Genomic DNA, 18,982 nt, shown 5'->3' with positions numbered 1-18,982 from the left:
TTTTTGCTTAATATAATTGTTATTTTCAACTATTTAATTTTTTTCTTTTTTAGTTTTCTCACGGATTTCAAATCATTATATATAATATCAGACAGTGGAAGTCCGAACTAATGAAATTCATCATCAAACATTGTCAATCACCTTCAAACAAAGGCAAATTATGGTCATCAATATATTTTGGCTTTGTAACCTTCCACGATCTAAAAAATGAATAAATCTAAAATCTAGATAAAAACAAATCAAAAAATTTATCCCAAACAGTTACCTATAATAAGTGCAGAGGTAATAGTCCCCCTTCTCTTTTGATTGAAACTAGATATTAAGATAGGACAAAATTTAGATAAAAAGGTGTAATTTCTAGTTCTTTTTGATGAGGAAGATAACAGTGTTAAATCACTCTTCGCCGAGAGGGCGCTACTTCTTTTTTTTAATGGAACTGGGGGTCTTGTTTTAATTGTTATGATAGCCATTTCAATTCTCTATTCAAACTTTTTCATTTTCGGAAATCGGTTAAGTAGTTACTGAGTACTTAGCAGTTCTATATTCGTTTGTTTGAAGGTGATTGACAATGTTTCGTGATGAATTTCACTAGTTCGGACTTCCATTATCTACTATATAAAATGATTTGAAATCCCTGAAACAAGTAAAAAGGAATAATTAAAAAAAAAAGAATAGCTGAAGATAACAATTATATTAAGCAAACAATAAACCTGAAATGAAATGGTAGTGAAATAACCTACAAGTAAAAATATAATAATTGAATAAATAAAAATTAAAGGAATGAAAAAAGAAAATAATAAAGTGTAGGGATTCCAAGTCACGTTAGTTCACGACGTTTCGATTGTTGGTATCTACAATCGTCTTCGGGTGATGACTGGACTGATTCCTCCGAGAGATGACTATTTATAGGTCGTTGAAATATTTTCACTTTCTCTGCTTTCCATTTTCCGCTTCACTGATTCCGTGAGAGATGACAGTTTTGGCGTGAGTTGGCCATTTTTCGTTTGATGATGGGTTTCCATATGTTTCGTATTTCTACGCTGGCCTGGCTGAATACGTTGTTGGACAACATGTATGCGGCTTCCTTAAGTTTTCTCCTAAACCAATGTTCCTCTCTGTGCAAGATCTCAGCTTGGTTCCAAGTACAACATCAGAACCTGTTTCAGATCCGGTAACACTATCCGTAGCAGCCTCACGAACACCAGGCCCCCAAACGCGGACTGCGATTCCAAGAATTGCATTTACCGGATACCCTGTGAGTGCGGAAAATCCTATATTGGTGAAACTAAGAGACCATTGAATGTTCGCATTGCCGAGCACAAGAAGCACACACAGCGAGGAGAAACCAGCAAATCAGGAATAGCAGACCATGTTTGGACCCATCAACACAACATCGAGTGGTCCCAAGCTGAGATCTTGCACAGAGAGGAACATTGGTTTAGGAGAAAACTTAAGGAAGCCGCATACATGTTGTCCAACAACGTATTCAGCCAGGCCAGCGTAGAAATACGAAACATATGGAAACCCATCATCAAACGAAAAATGGCCAACTCCCGCCAAAACGGTCATCTCTCACGGAATCAGTGAAGCGGAAAATGGAAAGCAGAGAAAGTGAAAGTATTTCAACGACCTATAAATAGTCATCTCTCGGAGGAATCAGTCCAGTCATCACCCGAAGACGATTGTAGATACCAACAATCGAAACGTCGTGAACTAACGTGACTTGGAATCTCTATACTTTTTTATTATTTTCTTTTTTCATTCCTTTAATTTTTATTTATTCAATTATTATATTTTTACTTGTAGGTTATTTCACTATCATTTCATTTCAGGTTTATTGTTTGCTTAATATAATTGTTATCTTCAGCTATTCTTTTTTTTAATTATTCCTTTTTACTTGTTTCAGGGATTTCAAATCATTTCATATAGTAGACAATGGAAGTCCGAACTAGTGAAATTCAGTTCTATATTCGTTTTAAAAATCTGCAAACAAATGATAAACATAGTTTCAAGAAAAAATGCTTTCAAAACTCACTCCGGTTCATTTCAATGAATATTCAAAATGTTTACCTTTTACTTCCTGACAGTAATGAAGTCTGGTTACAAATTTGTTTCTTACATTATTAAATATTTCTGGGGTAATTTCGTTGCAAACTTCTCTTTTTCTATCCACGAGATTTGAAATGAGCTGCAGTGTGTATCTTACACTTTAAATGTCACATATTCCCTCAAAAACATCTTCAGGCGTCATATCAGGTGATCTATTGAAAACTTCGTAGGGACGTCTGCCTGTCTACTGGTTTGGATAATTAACAAACTCAATGTCTTCAGATCGGATATAATAATGTCAGGTCAGACAATTCCACTTTCTGCTTCGATAAGTTTGTTGGGGATTGAAATGGACAACAATATGTCTTGGCACAATAATGTGGCTGGAATTGCAGGAAGCCCTTCTCAAAAGCTTGGAACCAGAAAACTGAACACACCTCAGTAACTTTTGATGCCTTATAAAGCTCAGATCAGACCTTCTTTGGAGTATTGTTCTCATGTATGGAGCTCTGCCCCCAAACATCCCCTGAAGTTCTGGTTCCATCCAGAGAAGAGCCACCCGCCTGTTTGGAGACACGAACATCACTTGCAACCTTGATAGTCTGGATCATCGAAGAAAGGTTGGAAATTTGCCTCTCTTTTATAAATACTTTCACAGAAAGTGTTCAAGTGACTTGGCACATTTGATTCCTTTAAGAGCGGTACATATCAGAAATACACAAGGGACTGTGGCTGCACATCGTTTTGAGGTTCAACTCAGTACACCTCTATCTTCACTGTTCAAGAACTCTTTCATTTGGAGAACTGCTTTATCTGGAATAAACTTCCTGAGAAATTTTTTCCAAATGGATTTAAACTCCAGCGATTCAAATCCAATGTGAATCACTACTTCCGTACAGGCATCGCTCTTAGAGAGCCTCAAGGTTTTTCCTGTAGTGCTTGTGTTTTGTACTTAAAAAAAAAGAGATTTCAACTGATGTTACTTTACAGCAAGATTAGGATCTCTTATTTTATCCATGAGCTCTTAGCTGCGGTTGTTGTAACGTTTACTTTAGATTTCACAAATCCCTACAAAAAATCAAAGAGTATCTTACCTTGTGAGCCATTGTGAGGGACCACGTTTGCCTATTTACCAGAATGGTGAATCCAGCCACTTTCGAACCTGCTGAACTTGAAAATATGGCAAGTGGGTCTTGCCAAAACCTCGTGATGTCAAAGACGAACGGATGTACATCCGGGATGACACTTCACTATGTGATATCATCAGTGAAGGACTATGCCAGAACATATATAAATAGTAAGAAATAGAAATACATTTATTCATCTGTTAAAGCAGTAGAAATATGTTTTAACACGTGGTAATACACAGATGTACCTACTTTATTAGACTAGTACTTATGTTTTTCTGACTGTTGTGATTGACGTGGATTGTCCAAAAGTGTTGACCCAATTTGAAGTTGAAGCACCTTTGGCCAAAAACTGTTTTGATGAATTTGTTCTCAGAGATGAGGTTCAACACCGATTGTGAAAGTTGTCCCGCCTGGAATTTCTGGTTGGTAGTTTTTTTAACGGTTCTATTTAGCTTGCCCTGTTTGTTTGTCATATTTAGTAAAAGAAATTTGACCCCCTTCCTGTTGAAAGATTGATCTTATATTCAGTACACATATTTATTTTTGATGACAATACCATTCAATGAACTCCGCATCATTTTAAATCCAAGATGGCCGCAGCTACAAAATGGCGGATTACATACTGTTTCACAACTACTAAAATATGAGTATCAAATGACAGACCTTGACTAGTAAAATAGTAGTAACTTTGAAAAAGATGCAAATTCAAAATGGCCGCAGCTACAAAATGGCGGATTAGATATTTCTTCACAACTACCTCAATATGGGTATCAAATGACAGGGCTTGACTAGTAGAATAGTAGTAGACTTTGAAAGAGTTGACCGCAGCTACAAAATGACGGATTACATATTACCTTACAATACTAAGGCAATAAATGAACTTAACAGAATGAGAAGAATTGAGTAACAAACCTGGAAACAGACAATTAGAAAATAAAATAAGTAAAGAAAAATTATGTTAAACGGTTTTATTGAAAAAAAAAAGATGCTCAATACTGTAGATTGTCGAGGAGAGTGGTGTGATGACTACTACCTAGTATATATATATATATATATATATATATATATATATATATATATATATATATATATATATAAATCAAGAATGGAATAATTCGTGGACACAACACTCAAAAAAAAGGGGGGCAAACCGCGGACACGTGTTTCTGGCTATTGGCCTCATCAGCGCGGTGCAGCCAAGTGTAAAGATGGGCAACACTTGTTTGCCGAAATCAGGAAACAACACAAACGCACGGAGTCAACAACAGGAGCCAACCGCACATTTGTGGTTCCAGTTAGAAGACCTAGAATTCCCAGGCTACATCTAACATGACCACGGAGGCAGCTATAGCTACCTGCGAGACATCCGGGTCCAGGATATAAATACAGATAGAGATTTTATCGAGTGTGTATGATACAAATCAAGAATGGAATAATTCGTGGACACAACACTCAAAAAAAAAGGGGGGCAAACCGCGGACACGTGTTTCTGGCTATTGGCCTCATCAGCGCGGTGCAGCCAAGTGTAAAGATGGGCAACACTTGTTTGCCGAAATCAGGAAACAACACAAACGCACGGAGTCAACAACAGGAGCCAACCGCACATTTGTGGTTCCAGTTAGAAGACCTAGAATTCCCAGGCTACATCTAACATGACCACGGAGGCAAACAAGTGTTGCCCATCTTTACACTTGGCTGCACCGCGCTGATGAGGCCAATAGCCAGAAACACGTGTCCGCGGTTTGCCCCCTTTTTTTTTGAGTGTTGTGTCCACGAATTATTCCATTCTTGATTTGTATCATACACACTCGATAAAATCTCTATCTGTATTTATATCCTGGACCCGGATGTCTCGCAGGTAGCTATAGCTGCCTCCGTGGTCATGTTAGATGTAGCCTGGGAATTCTAGGTCTTCTAACTGGAACCACAAATGTGCGGTTGGCTCCTGTTGTTGACTCCGTGCGTTTGTGTTGTTTCCTGATTTCGCAAACAAGTGTTGCCCATCTTTACACTTGGCTGCACCGCGCTGATGAGGCCAATAGCCAGAAACACGTGTCCGCGGTTTGCCCCCTTTTTTTTGAGTGTTGTGTCCACGAATTATTCCATTCTTGATTTGTATCATACACACTCGATAAAATCTCTATCTGTATATATATATATATATATATATATATATATATATATATATATATATATATATATATATATATATATATATATATGTATGTATATATATATGTATATATATGTATATATATATATATATATATATATATATATATATATATATATATATATATGTATATATATGTATATATATATATATATATATATATATATATATATATATATATATATATATATATATATATATATATATATATGTGTTGTTTTTCCGGGTGTTCATCCGTTGTGTACTATTCGATAGTCGACGTTTCGCCATCATCATCATCTTCGAGAGGTGTAACTAGGAGTTACACCTCTCGAAGCGAAGCAGTAACTCGTCTTGATAATGCCATCTGAGATGATGGCGAAACGTCGACTATCGAATAGTACACAACGGATGAACACCCGGAAAAACAACACATCATATTCTACCATCCGTGAAAACCTACATTGGCCAATAGCCAGAAACACGTGTCCGCGGTTTGCCCCCATTTTTTGAGTGTTTTGTCCACGAATTTTCCCCTTTTGATATATATATATATATATATATATATATATATATATATATTCATGAAGAAATTGTCATGATGTACACAGGGAAGGATGACAGTAGATCTTTGACCTGATATTCAAACTAATGTCAGGAAATTCACATTTTTAATATGTTCTTGAACCAAACAGAAAACATCACTTCTTGAAATAGAAAAAAACTACACAATCATATTTAAACCATTTATTTTCATCGACGAAGATTTAAATATCTTGAGATGTAATTCATTTCAGTTGAGAATAGCAGTTTCAAAAGAAATTGGCCTAGTCTTTTCATCATGTCACCTTACACTTTTCACAAAACGTCCCAAATAGTTTTTGAATTATCATATTCAATTTCACCACAAATCATTAGTATAAAGTCTCTTGTGAAATGAAAATAAAGTCCATTTCCGCATCACTCACTCTGAATATAACACATTTTACATTTTTTTGTCTACAAAAATCCTATGACACGGCTATAAACAAACTAATGAGACCGTGCATTAAAATGAAATCCGTAGAAAAGGCGAAACCTACACAATCTCAGATTACAATTTGTCTACTGTGGAAATGTGCTTGTGACAAATTCAATAGATCTCTCAAACTCACAAAAGTTTGTAAAAGTATTCCTACCCCCTCTTCAATTTCGAGCCTTACTCAAACAGCTGATCAGCCTTCTTTAAATTTTACAACTCAATAAAGCGTTTCAAGCTCATAAAAACATTCAAAAGGGGGTAACGAAATTCCTCCACAACAGTACAGTTCCTTGTGAAAGTCTGGCTAATTTTCAATATAACCAGTCTGAAAAAATCAACTAAGCAACTTTCTTTTACAAATTAACTTAATGCAACCGTTGCATTCAAGTCGGTAGCAATAACAATAGTAGCTTTTTTTCTCACAATACACATAATTAATACTAGTGTACTACATTACGGGTTACTTAACGTCAAGAAATACGATAATTTACACGAAGATGTGTGGGGAGTATTCTAATGAAAAACTTACTCCTCCATTTTAGTCATTGAAGAGACAGCACCAGAAATTAATATAATAATAAATATACTATATTCTACTCTGAACAATAAAAAAGTTTCTGAACATAAATTTCTCTTCAGATTTTTGTTTTCTCATATGTACTTTGATATCATACATGCGATTGAATAGTTTAGTACTTAAAGTAAAATTATTTAAAAATTTAATCTTTTGCCGCAGTTTCTTCCTTAATGTTATCCTTAACCTTGTCTGAAGGGGCGCTCACTGCGCTTCCTGTGTTAGAGCCCAAATTGGACTTTGTGGTACACACTGAATTACCACTGCCCAATCCGCTGCCATCATTCATCTTCCTGTCATCTGACTTATCATTATGACCAGTCATTGAATGATCTGAAAAGAAACATTAATTAATAATTTTACATAAAATAAATACTGTTAAGATATTAATTATATTTTCTAATTGATCTGGTCGTTACTTGAAGATCCATAGTAATTTCATAAACTACACCTCACGATTTGATCTCCACAAACTATCACATGTTTCGCTAACACACTAGCTTCTTCAACAGTAATTTGAATACAGTATTCACCAGTTATTTGAATACTGTATTCAAATCACTGTTGAAGAAGCTACTGTGTTAGCGAAACATGTGATAGTTTGTGGAGATCAAATCGTGAGGTGTAGTTTATGAAATTTTAAATATATTTTGTTAATTTGCTGTTTCAATAATAATTTAAGTGTCCTTTGAATATTAGGGTATCCTTATGAAAAAATGATTTTATAAATAATAATTTTAAGTAAAAGTACTTTAAAATACACTCTTTATTTGTCAATCATGTAGGTCAAATCATTTATTATTGAAAAAAACTAGATAATAAAAAAAATACCTTTAAGTGATTATAGTCCTAAGAATCATGGTTACTTCATCAGGTATAAAAAAGGGAACCTTGAAAGATATTGCTTCTGACACTGAATCCTTCAAAAGATTTTGTGTTACTGGCGATTTCATTCCAACTATGTGTTAAGGATGATATTACAGGATTTAAAAAATCATTTGCAGAACTATGTATAGGTTGAACTCTCGAGCAATCCAAGAATAGATCCCCTGGTTCTACTTATGTTATTAAACATGATCCAACCAGCTACTGATACATAGTTTTTTGATATTATTGTGGTTTAACACGTTATTTACGATATTCACGTTAAGAATTACATTATTTTTGGTAATTTTGTATATCCAACATAATAACTTCAAAATTCCCAATGAAATGCGTTAAATAGCAATGAAACTAGTAAAATTTCATTTTGTAAGTTGCTCAACTGCTAAAATTTCAGACATTTCCAAATCGAAAAAACTCAAAAACTGTCAGCTTTTCTTTTCAGAACTAATCATTTCTTTTGATAAGATCTGCGTATATTCAATATGCTTGAGCATTGTTGAAACAGTCAACGAAGTTGTATTTCAACTAAGTAAATTAAACGTGAGTAAGGTTAATAGCAATAAAACAAATCAACAGTACAAATAAATTTGAAAGTTCAAAATAGTGCACATGTTGGCAAAGCCTCAATTTGTCATCTTGTGACGTCATTCTCTTCTTAATGTGAATATCCTATAGATTATATGCACTGGGATGAATGCAAGAAACAATAGCGGATTTCACTGGCATTTCCAATTCATCAGCGTATAAATAGGAATTGTATCATATACAATTGCTTTACTACATAAAGACTTGATGTATGAGACAAACGAAGAGATGGAAAGTGAATCTAAAACATTTTATAATATTGAACCAAAGCGCTACCGAAACAGCCTGAAAAATAAACCAGGCATTTGACAATAATAGTGCTAATGAACGCACTGTTCGACGTTAGCTTGTAAAGTTTTGTTACAGTCTTGTTAGCCTCAGAGATGAGCCCCGAAGTGATGAACCTACAGTAATCCAAATCGAGCATTTAGGGACCCTGGTGGACACTGACCCATTGTAGACGGTTCATGGGATGGCGTCACCCATAAAAACAGACACAAATTTTGAAAAACCTAATACATTACTCCGAGAATGGAGTAGAGATCTAAAAATTTAATTGGGTACGCTTTTAATGTAAATGAATGAATGTAATCAAGTTGAGAAAACCATTTTAGCTTTCATGATCTCTTCAAGTTTTTGGAATTTCATCATGAAAATGCAAACCTAGTGTCTGATTTTGGTCTTCTACTTTTCCATCTTGACACAAAAAATTAGGAAATCTTCCAAATAAATGAAGGAAGCAATCAATTTAAAAAATGTATTCTATATAAAGATGTGTAGATCATGCAAGATGAAGAAGTAGAAGGACAAAAACTTTCTTTCCTAAAAATATACATATAGTAATTGGACCAACATTAACGAGATGTAAATATCCTGAGCAATTCAACAAAATATAGAAATTAATACTCACTTTGTCCGCCATAATACCTATTAGGAGCCTTATTGTTGGGGTTACCGCGGTGTTTCTGATTTACAGATATATTCTGTTGCATCTGCTGGAAATTAACAGGCCTCTGTATGGGAGTAGGATACCTCTGCATCTGAAAAAAATATTTCATGTAAGAATTCAGAGTCAATGAAATTAATCCTGTACAATAGTATTACATTCACAAATACCATCTTTACTACATACATCTCTCAACTAACCCTCTTCAATGAAAAAAACCTTTGGACCCACTAAAAACATCATCATATGGTTAAGTGTATGTAATGAACAACAGTGAATTTAATCAATGTGGTGTAGACATGGAAATCTTCAATCATGAAAAGAAACCAGATACAGTTGGAGTTAGTTATCACTAAAACAGGAATGTGGATACTAATAGTTGAAACATCAGAAAGTAACTAGTTGTTTCAAACCTATTAAAGTATTTGGACAATAAAATGTTATTGCTACTCCTAAAAATGCATCAAGCTCTTGAGGTTGTACTGTTATCCAAATTCTTGGAAAAAAAGGATGGCTCCCAAGTATCAGAAAAAAATATCCTACAGGACATTACCACAATTTTCCAGTTGCATCCGTTGTGTGATTTAGGTCCACACTCTAGACAGTCTAGTTGTAAAACTCCAGACATCACCAGAAGAAGGCAAATGAGACTGCCAAAATGTTGTGAAATAATACTTATGAGGATAAAAAACCCGAAAAAACAGCATTAATAATAAAACTTCAATTTTTTCATTTTATATTTAATATAATGAATAATTTATTTATATCAAATTATATTGTTTATCAATTATCATTTTACTGTAACTAAAATGCTTCATCAAACTCTAATTTGAACTTCTAGATTCGCTTTCTAGTAAATCTATTTTGTTACAAATTATGTCATTTTAAAATGAAATCGACAGGCGATATGCACATATTCTAGAGCTTAAATCAATTTAATTAATTGATAAGATTTACTCTCAAATCCAAATTCATATTACTTTAAAAGCAATAATTCCTAAATATTTTTATTATAACCCGTGTCTACTTTTTATAAGCTGCATCTTGATGTGATTTTCTTTTTAATTAATTATATCTGCTCTGCTTAGTGTTGAACTTAATGTATTTGTTACTTTTTTTTCAATTCCCTCTACATAAGCTTCCTGGGATTTATTAAAGTTGCACTTTATTTTTAAATATTTTGTACTCTATTAAATGAATTGAATCAGTTCACAAACTCCACGTTTCAGCCTACAAAGATCCTTTCAAAGTTTCCAAAAAAAACATCAATTTTGAAGTACTTACATTTGGATTTTGTTGTCCTCCGACTCCTTGATATAAGTTATACTTGTGTTGTGCTGTCGGACTGGATTGAGGTGGGGGATGTTTACTATTTTGTCTCGACTTAGGCGATGGTATTTGAGGCCCTGAAAATTAAAAACAAAAAAAATGCTTGAAATCTGAAATCATTGATATATGACAAAAACAGTGAGATTTGCAATATTGATCGAAACATTTGGGACAGAAAACAAAGAAATTTTGACCTTTCTGAATGAAAAAAATCATTCAACCAAATTCATTTGGTATAAAAATAGACGAATTAAAGTAAGATATTATCAAAGGTATGAATTATAATAATAATAATACTTATTATTAATCTACGAGATATGAAACTGATAAATCAAAAATTATCTAGTATGCAGAGGAAATTCAACAAGTGATTATACAAATAGAAGAAATTTTATATAAAAAATTTAATAAACAAGGTGATTATGAACTAATTTACAGCATATTGAAATCATTGGGAAATTTGACTATTATTCTCCTAAAGTTGTATTAACATTAGTGGACTTGATTTCAAATCCTCTAGTTCATCATAGTTCATTAAAATTTGGCACAACGAAACCAATGCAAGAGATTAAAATTATAGACATATTCCCTTGAAATTTTTTCCTGTAAACAATTTAGATATTGAGAAAATAATTTAACTGCAGATACAATTTGTCATCTCACAAATCATATATATCTAGGAAGCTTTAAATAACAAATCATAGTCTGAAAAAAGTTGTAGCTATTATAGTAAATCTAAAATTTGTGAAATCCGAGTCTAAAGATATTTATGTAAAATAATTGATAGGTATTTGAAGAAATGGGACCATCATATTTCTTATATCATACAAATTTGTGATACTTCTAAATTTAAATTTTTGAAACAATTTCTTTCAGAAAAACATTTTGTTATATTTTTCTTTGAAACAGTTACTAATAATGTATTCAAGGATAGGGTGGTGTGAAACAAACTGTTCTCCATAATTAAGGAATGATTAAAAAAAATTGAAAATAATATATTACCAAAATGTCTTTCAGATGAATTATATAAAAAATTCAATATAGTTCAATTATCCATGAACAGAATCTCGATTCATATTTTCTAATTTGGAAAAATAATTTAACAATCATTTATTCATATGGCACAAGATACGAAAATAAATACCGGGAGTTTTACATGTATTATACCAAAAATATATGATTTTCTATTTTGGTCCTTATGGACACCTTCCAAAAGACGTCTAAGAAACTCCTAGGCATCTTGCTGCACATGACTTATCAACCCAACAGCAAGTTTTGGATTTGACTCTTTAAGAACACATTATATTTACTACTCTGCATGATGAATCTAGAGATTAGTTTCGTGACGATTTCTGCAATAGCTTTAATTCGTTAACGTCTAAAAGTACCATATGGATCTGAGAAACAAGTATGTGTTTAAGGAGGAGGGGTGTGGATATGTTCCGATTCAATTTGTTTAATGGAATGATATCATAATTATATCAATATTATATTATCAATATGTTCAAATTATTTGCTAGGAGGTTATTATTTTTAGGAAGAATTTTAATAAGTCTGTTTATTGAAAATTAAAATAAATTCGCTAGAACTAATTTTTCACTTCACTTAAGTCAAATAAAATTACTTTATGTAGATCAATTAAGTTTTATACACTGCTACAGCACAGTTTTTCTGCTAAAAATACAATTTATTAACTTGGACAAATGATAGTATTTCAAATTTCTTGCAGAACATCAATATATTTAGGCAATCCTCACCTGTATTGAAAACTGAGGACAAAACTTCTTGGCTGCTGGGACTTTTCAATTGTTGAGGCCTTCCAGTAAGATCCCCCACTTGTTGACTTCCCATACTTTTCATATAGGCAGCTGGTATACCAGATCTAAATTGTGGTACGTTCAATGCTGCCGCTACTTGCATTGGGGCAGTCAAGTAGTGTGAATTGTAGTTTGGCATACCAGTGTTGGTATGGGATTGATTGTGAGTTCCAAAAACGTTGCCTTGGAGTCCATAGCTGGACTGGTGCTGCGCAAGTTGAGCAGAAGGCATTGTGGAACTTCCTGGCTGTTGGAAATACCCAGACTGACCCCCTATAAATGAATTATTAACAGAGGTTCAAACATTTTCAAGGTACTATAAATTCATGCAAAAAAATACACGAAGTAAAATATAAGTATTTTATTACAAATTACACTAAATTAACTACAATAAAGTTCCATAATATCGTTAGTAATTTATATAAACTCAATTGAATAATATAAATAAACTTATTGAATAAATGACGAATTTTGAATAAATAATAATACTGCAAATCTTTGGTCAATATATCATAACCAGTAATAATATTTAGATCAGTTTATTTAATATTTTTCTTCAATTGATTAAAATTATTTGTTCAGTATTTTGTGATTATGGTAACAAGGAAATATAATACAAAAATTGAAAACAAATAATATAGAAACAAAATTAAAACTAACAATATACAAAACATATTTTTCGTAAATGCATTTATGCACAACCAAATTTACTAATCATTTAATAACAACAATATATATTGCCTAGTTGACCAGCATTCAGAAAAATATTTGTAGGATATTCAGATACGGAAGAAAAAAATCAAAACCTCTCAAAGGTTTACATGATGAAAATTATATTTGCAATAAAAAAAAAATCACACGAACCAAAAGATGTTATTTAGACATAAGTGTTTAAAATCAACGTACTATTTCATTTAGTGTTTTATATTCAACAAAAGCTGTGTATTTCCGAAAAAAATCAAAGTTACAATTCAGTTGCCCCATCAATACTAGAGTCGTGTTGATTAAAAATTACATTCAACTTATTGAATTATGGACAAAGTACAAAAAAACACAATTTATGTGTACCTGAATTACTGTTCTTCTAGGTATTGAATCCACAGGCCATGAACAATCAGTTACAGCACACATAAAAGCAAATTATATGAAAAGAAATGATATCTTTTTCAACAGTTTATGTCAAAAACTTTTCACTACAATAAAATGATAGATGATAACCTTACAATTAAACACTACAAATAACCACACCAAAACTACTTAATTAAAAAGAACTACTCAAAATATCCACCAACTGGAGAGGTGCATAAAGCCAATTCAAACCCAAGCGCAATATCAATACCTCCAGGGAGTATGAAAAACTTTGGTACCTGTAGATCCAGAATAATATGACGACGAAGGTTGCAAAGCAGGGACGACATTGTTCTGAGATGGGGCTACAGGACCCCTTTGCATAACTCCAGCATTTGAAGCCAAATAATTAGCTTGTATAGAAGGATCATATGCCATGAATACTTGCTGACCTTGTTGTGATTGTGGCTGGTAGGCCTGTCCTACGCCTCCAGCTTTTGTCCCTAGTGATAAATTACATAAGTAAGCACCTATGAAGAAGGGAGTTCAAATAGTCAGCTCAAACAAAACAAACATCAAGAAAAATACAACTTACCGATCGCGCTGATCTGTTGACTGCTGGGCTTCACAGAGGCAGACATGAGACTGTTGCTCGTAGAACTAATCAACACAGTGGTTGGATTGTTCAGCTGTTGATTTTGTCCGAATTGTGCCCCAGCAGAGAGTCTATAACTGTTCATGTTCTGATACAGCTCTGGAGGCGCCTGCGCCGTAGGAGGAGGGTGGGGAGGTGCTGTTGGCAAATACACATTCTGGGTAGAGTACGGACTGTTGGCTGTCTGACCTAATCCGTGATAGTTTGTGTACTGAGGAAACTGAGACCTAGCCTGACCACTCAACTGGTCCAACTGGAATGCCCCGTATAATCCACTTTGTGCAGCAGCTGCTTGTATTTGCGATTGACTGGAATTATAGACAAGTGGAACAGTTGGCGGAGATGGGATAGCTGATATACCGAACTGTGTGTTTCCAGTTAGACCCGTCTATAAAAAAAACGTAAATTCAGTGAATCATGCAATTTTTTTTAAAAGATGAATTTTGTGTAACCTGAAAAGGTATCCAATTATCATTTGTAATACTGATTTTTTTTTCATCAGCAGAACATATTGTAACAGTATGTAACAATATAATACTAATAATAGGGCAGAATTATAAAATTTCACATTAGCATATCTTTTCTCCCACACTCGAGTAAACACTTGTGCAGTGAGAAAAAAAACAGCGTAAAGTGAATACATAGACAAATATCAAAAGGAAGAGTAAGAGAAAAAAACACTTTTCACAATATAAAAGTAGACAATTACTGATAATGAGGTAAAAAATAAAAATTTCAAATTAGCATTAGCAACAATATAAAAAATAGAGGGTGAGGAGGTACAAAGTGAGGGCATATTACAATAAAAAATATAGTTATGCAAGTCAAAATTTAACAGAGTAGTTGTTATGGTAGTAAGTTGGTAACTGATAATTTTATAGACTTTGTGATTCTATGCCTAAACTAAACCTTCCATAGATTATTTCTACGCCAGAGGTTCTTTTTCTACCTTTCGTTACTAATTCAAATAGGAAGCACCCTCATAAAAAATATATTTTTCATCAGATTGGAATCATTTTTTCATTAGGTACGTATTTAGGAAGTCTACTATAACCCCAAATGAGTCTTCATTTTCAGGGTCAACCTTGTTAATCTCACTACACCACTGAATTCGCGTAGGTTTGAAATGTTGAAGTTGAAGTTTATGTGTAGCATAAACTTTAGACTTTAAATATCCCCATAAAAAGTAGTCCAGTGGTGTTAAATCTGGTGATCGTGCTGGCCATTCAATTGGACCTCTCCTGCCAATCTATTGTCTTTCAAAATGATTATTCAAAAAATTTCGAACCTGCTGGGCATAATGGGGTGGTGCACCGTCTTGTTGAAAATGGATAAATTCATCTTGACATCTTGGATCCTGTTCAATTATTTCAACTATACGAGGTTGTATTGCCTCTTCAAGAAGTTGTAAATAAGAATCACCGGTTAAATTTCCATCAATGAAAAATGGACCTATAATATGATTGCCTAATATTCCGGCCCAGACATTCAACTTTTGGGGATGTTGAGTATGTATTTCTGCGTATTGTCTTGGGTTTTCATCCGACCAATAACGGCAATTGTGACGGTTCACGCAACCATTTAAATAAAATGAGCTTTCGTCCGAAAAACAGATGTTATAAAGCAGCTTGGGATTTTGCATTAATCTCTCACTCATGCCCTCACATAACTCCTGTCTTCGGTCGAAATCATCCTCATTGAGTTCATGAACAAGTTTAATTTTGTAAGGAAGGAATTTGTAGTTTTTAATGATTCTCCATGCGCTCATATGGCTTATTCCGGCCATTGCTGATAAACCTCTGGTACTTAACCTGGGATTGGCGATGACTTGACCAATCACTCCAATCGCATTATCGTCATTCACTGCCCTTCTCTGAACATTTCTTTGCTTATTTAAAACCGAACCTGTCTCCCTGAATTTTGTGACCAAATCCAGAACGTGATTTCTGCTTAGGTGTTTACCAGGGTTTTGCTCGTTGAATAAAATTGATTTTCTATCAGCATTTTGGTTGTTGCCAAAAAATAAAGCAATAACTTAAACCCTTTCAGCAGTAGTGTAAGGCATTTTTAAACAAATAACAATACAGGACCCGTTCAAACAAAACAATCGAATGATGTACTAATGAAAACTGGAAGAAGAGGAGTGGGTATTGATTTAAAAAAAGGGATTTTATTTAACAAAAAAGTGATAAGAAAAAATGCCCGATTTTTTTTTTATTTAGGCATACAAGTTACCGAGTGGTCTGTCTAATGTATTATTAACATGGCAATTTTAACTTCAAATTATCTCGAAAACTAATCGTTACAAAAATTTTCTTTCAACAGAGTTGTAAAGGTATTCGAAATACCTTTAAAACAAGGTGCCACTCGACCTACTTTCCCTATCTAAATAAGGGTCGTCGGACGCACCCCTCCGAGAGGGTGCGTACTACAAAAAATCTGATTAGTCTGAAAGGTGTCCCCCTTCAATTAGAAATCGACGTGTTCGAGTATTTATTTTAAATCTTACTTTTTATATCCAAAAACGGCACTGTTAAGTTTTCGTTGTTACACACTGTACAAGAAAAATTCAATAACTTTGAAATTTCATTTATGTTTTATTATAACATTAGCTTTCCACTCACTAAAGTAAGATTTGAATCAAAGAGAGCATGAAAATGCTTAAGTCCTGAAGTTACAGCCTCAAAAGATATTTTAATGCTTACATATGATAAACAAAGGCAAAATCTCTCTGAACAACATAAAAACATCTATAAAACTTGTAAAGACAATATCAAGAGTCACTATTGGAGGCTAAAAAAGTACATTACCACAGTATATTAAGTAAAACAGATAATTACAGGAAAACTGTGTGGCAAATCATTAACTCCGAAGCAGGTCGTAAAAACAAAATCTTAAATGGACCGGAAAATCTAACAGCTAACCAAACTGAAGATATAAACGGTGTGAATGTTTTAGTCATAAAGAGTGCCATTGAATGTAGTGTCCGACCGAAAGTTCGGTTTCGGTCGACTTTCGGCAAAAAAACGGGTTTCGGTAACAAACCTGCCGAAACTACACCGAAACTGCATTCGGGAGTTCTCGCGCTGGGATTGGGAATGTTCGGCACATTGAATATCATACTAGTGACGAAGACATTTCGCCGTGTCCACGTTCCTAAATTAATACTTTTCCTTAAATAAGGGGTTATTATGTTGATTTGTTGATTATCAATAAGTGAAAACGTCGAAAACTGCATAACAATGTTATTTAAAGATGAAAAAATCAAGACTGACTGATTATAATAACGTTTTCTTTATGTTTTCCTCAAAACACAATCCTTGTAAGAAAGTTTCGGTTTCGGTCGAAACTGAGACCGTTGAAGAAATTCGTTTTTGGTTTCGGTCGGACACTAATTGAATCTATAACTCAACCGTTAACGGATATTATCAATACTTGTCTAAGTGAAGGAAGGCTATTTCCCTCAGCAATTAAAAATTAGTAGAATCCTGCCAATTCATAAAAAAGGTGTTACATCCGTACCAAATTTTTTTCGACAGCAGCAATACTGCCAATCTTTTCAAAGATTTTCAAACACATAATTTACGAACAACTAGTAAAATATTTTGATATAAATAATCTTCTGAGTCTTCATCAATTTGTGAGCGTTTTTACAGACATAACTTCAGCATTCGATTCTGTAAATCACTCGATTTTATTGGCCTACGGAGAGGTGTCTGATGAAGTCATACCTTAACGAAAGATATCAAATTGTTGATCTAGGAAATACCAAAAGTGAAAAAAGAAAAATATTAAGAGAAATGCCACAAGGGTTAATAGTGGGGCAACTTCTGTTTCTAATCTATATAAACGACCTGCCTCACGTGATGAACTCGTCAGTCATAGAAACTATATTGTATGCAGATGATGCAACCTTGAGAAAAAAAATAGATAAAATAGACCCATACTGACATATTAGAGAAAGTTCGATCATGGTTCACACCAAATGACTTGATTCTCAATGAACAAAAAACCGAAACTCTAACTTTTGAAACAATTTGCTTAAATCGAGATAACAAAAATTCTACCAAATTTTTGGGAGTACAAATAGATTCCAACCTGAAATGGATAGAATAGCATGTGTATTAAACTTAGTAAGACAGTTTTTGCAACAAAAATTCTACCAAAGTGTTGGGAGTACAAATAGATTCCAACCTGAAATGGATAGAATAGCATGTGTATTAAACTTAGTAAGACAGTTTTTGCTATCAGAAGAATTAGAAAAATAGTAAATCAAAATGCGGCACTTGCAACATATCATTCACTTTTTCATTCAGTCCTTAGGTATGGTATAATCAATTGGAATAATGTACAGTAAGATGTAATGTACATCTTAATAGAATATTCGTCATTCAAAAATCTGCAGTAAGAAGCATATCTGCCAATTATGTTAAAAATGTCGACCAATATTTGTAAAACTTAAAATAATGACCCTATATTCATTTATTGTCTATGAAAATCTGCTTCTTGTTCAACAAAACTTGATGAATAAAGTTGCTCACAAACATGTACACCAACATGATACAAGAAATAAATCAAATCTTGTTCCTACAGCTAATAGGTTGAAAAGAACAGATAATATAGGAATTAGGCTATATAATGCCTTATCTGTCGAATTTCGTAACTTTCCATTCAGAAGATTCAAAAACTGATTGATGGAAATATTAACCAACACCCTTTATATGAAACTGATCAATTTTTCGATGTTATTCAAGAAAAAAGAGACACTTTT

General features: G+C 33.4%; 1 protein-coding gene and 1 long non-coding RNA gene across 4 annotated transcripts in view; both read right to left on the bottom strand.

The window, feature by feature from the left end:
* Positions 1-3,309: 3,309 nt before the first annotated feature.
* Positions 3,310-4,153, bottom strand: LOC141481391 (uncharacterized). Its single transcript, XR_012464931.1, has 2 exons — positions 3,736-4,153; positions 3,310-3,680 (listed from the first exon to the last, which is right to left on the bottom strand). It is a non-coding gene; the product is annotated as an uncharacterized lncRNA (long non-coding RNA).
* A 1,910-nt stretch (positions 4,154-6,063) lies between these two features.
* The window catches only part of nocte (no circadian temperature entrainment), a 44,859-nt gene continuing 31,940 nt past the window's right edge, over positions 6,064-18,982 (bottom strand). For 2 of the 3 annotated variants that reach the window (XM_074172826.1, XM_074172825.1), the window contains exons 10-15: positions 14,152-14,599; positions 13,856-14,086; positions 12,429-12,761; positions 10,627-10,748; positions 9,307-9,436; positions 6,064-7,259 (exon numbers count right to left, since the gene is read on the bottom strand). In XM_074172826.1, the coding sequence (XP_074028927.1) occupies positions 7,072-7,259; positions 9,307-9,436; positions 10,627-10,748; positions 12,429-12,761; positions 13,856-14,086; positions 14,152-14,599 (1,452 nt within the window). In that variant the 3' untranslated portion in view covers positions 6,064-7,071. The remainder of the gene's footprint in view (positions 7,260-9,306; positions 9,437-10,626; positions 10,749-12,428; positions 12,762-13,855; positions 14,087-14,151; positions 14,600-18,982) is intronic. The other variant, XM_074172827.1, reaches the window with a different exon arrangement.

The sequence above is a fragment of the Leptinotarsa decemlineata genome, unplaced genomic scaffold (assembly GCF_025532065.1).
Source record: "Leptinotarsa decemlineata unplaced genomic scaffold, Ldec_3_MD MMD2_tig00000199_RagTag_RagTag, whole genome shotgun sequence".
Classification (NCBI taxonomy): domain Eukaryota; kingdom Metazoa; phylum Arthropoda; class Insecta; order Coleoptera; family Chrysomelidae; genus Leptinotarsa; species Leptinotarsa decemlineata.
Note: the sequence above shows the minus strand (reverse complement) of the source record. Positions and strands in the feature narration are given on the sequence as shown.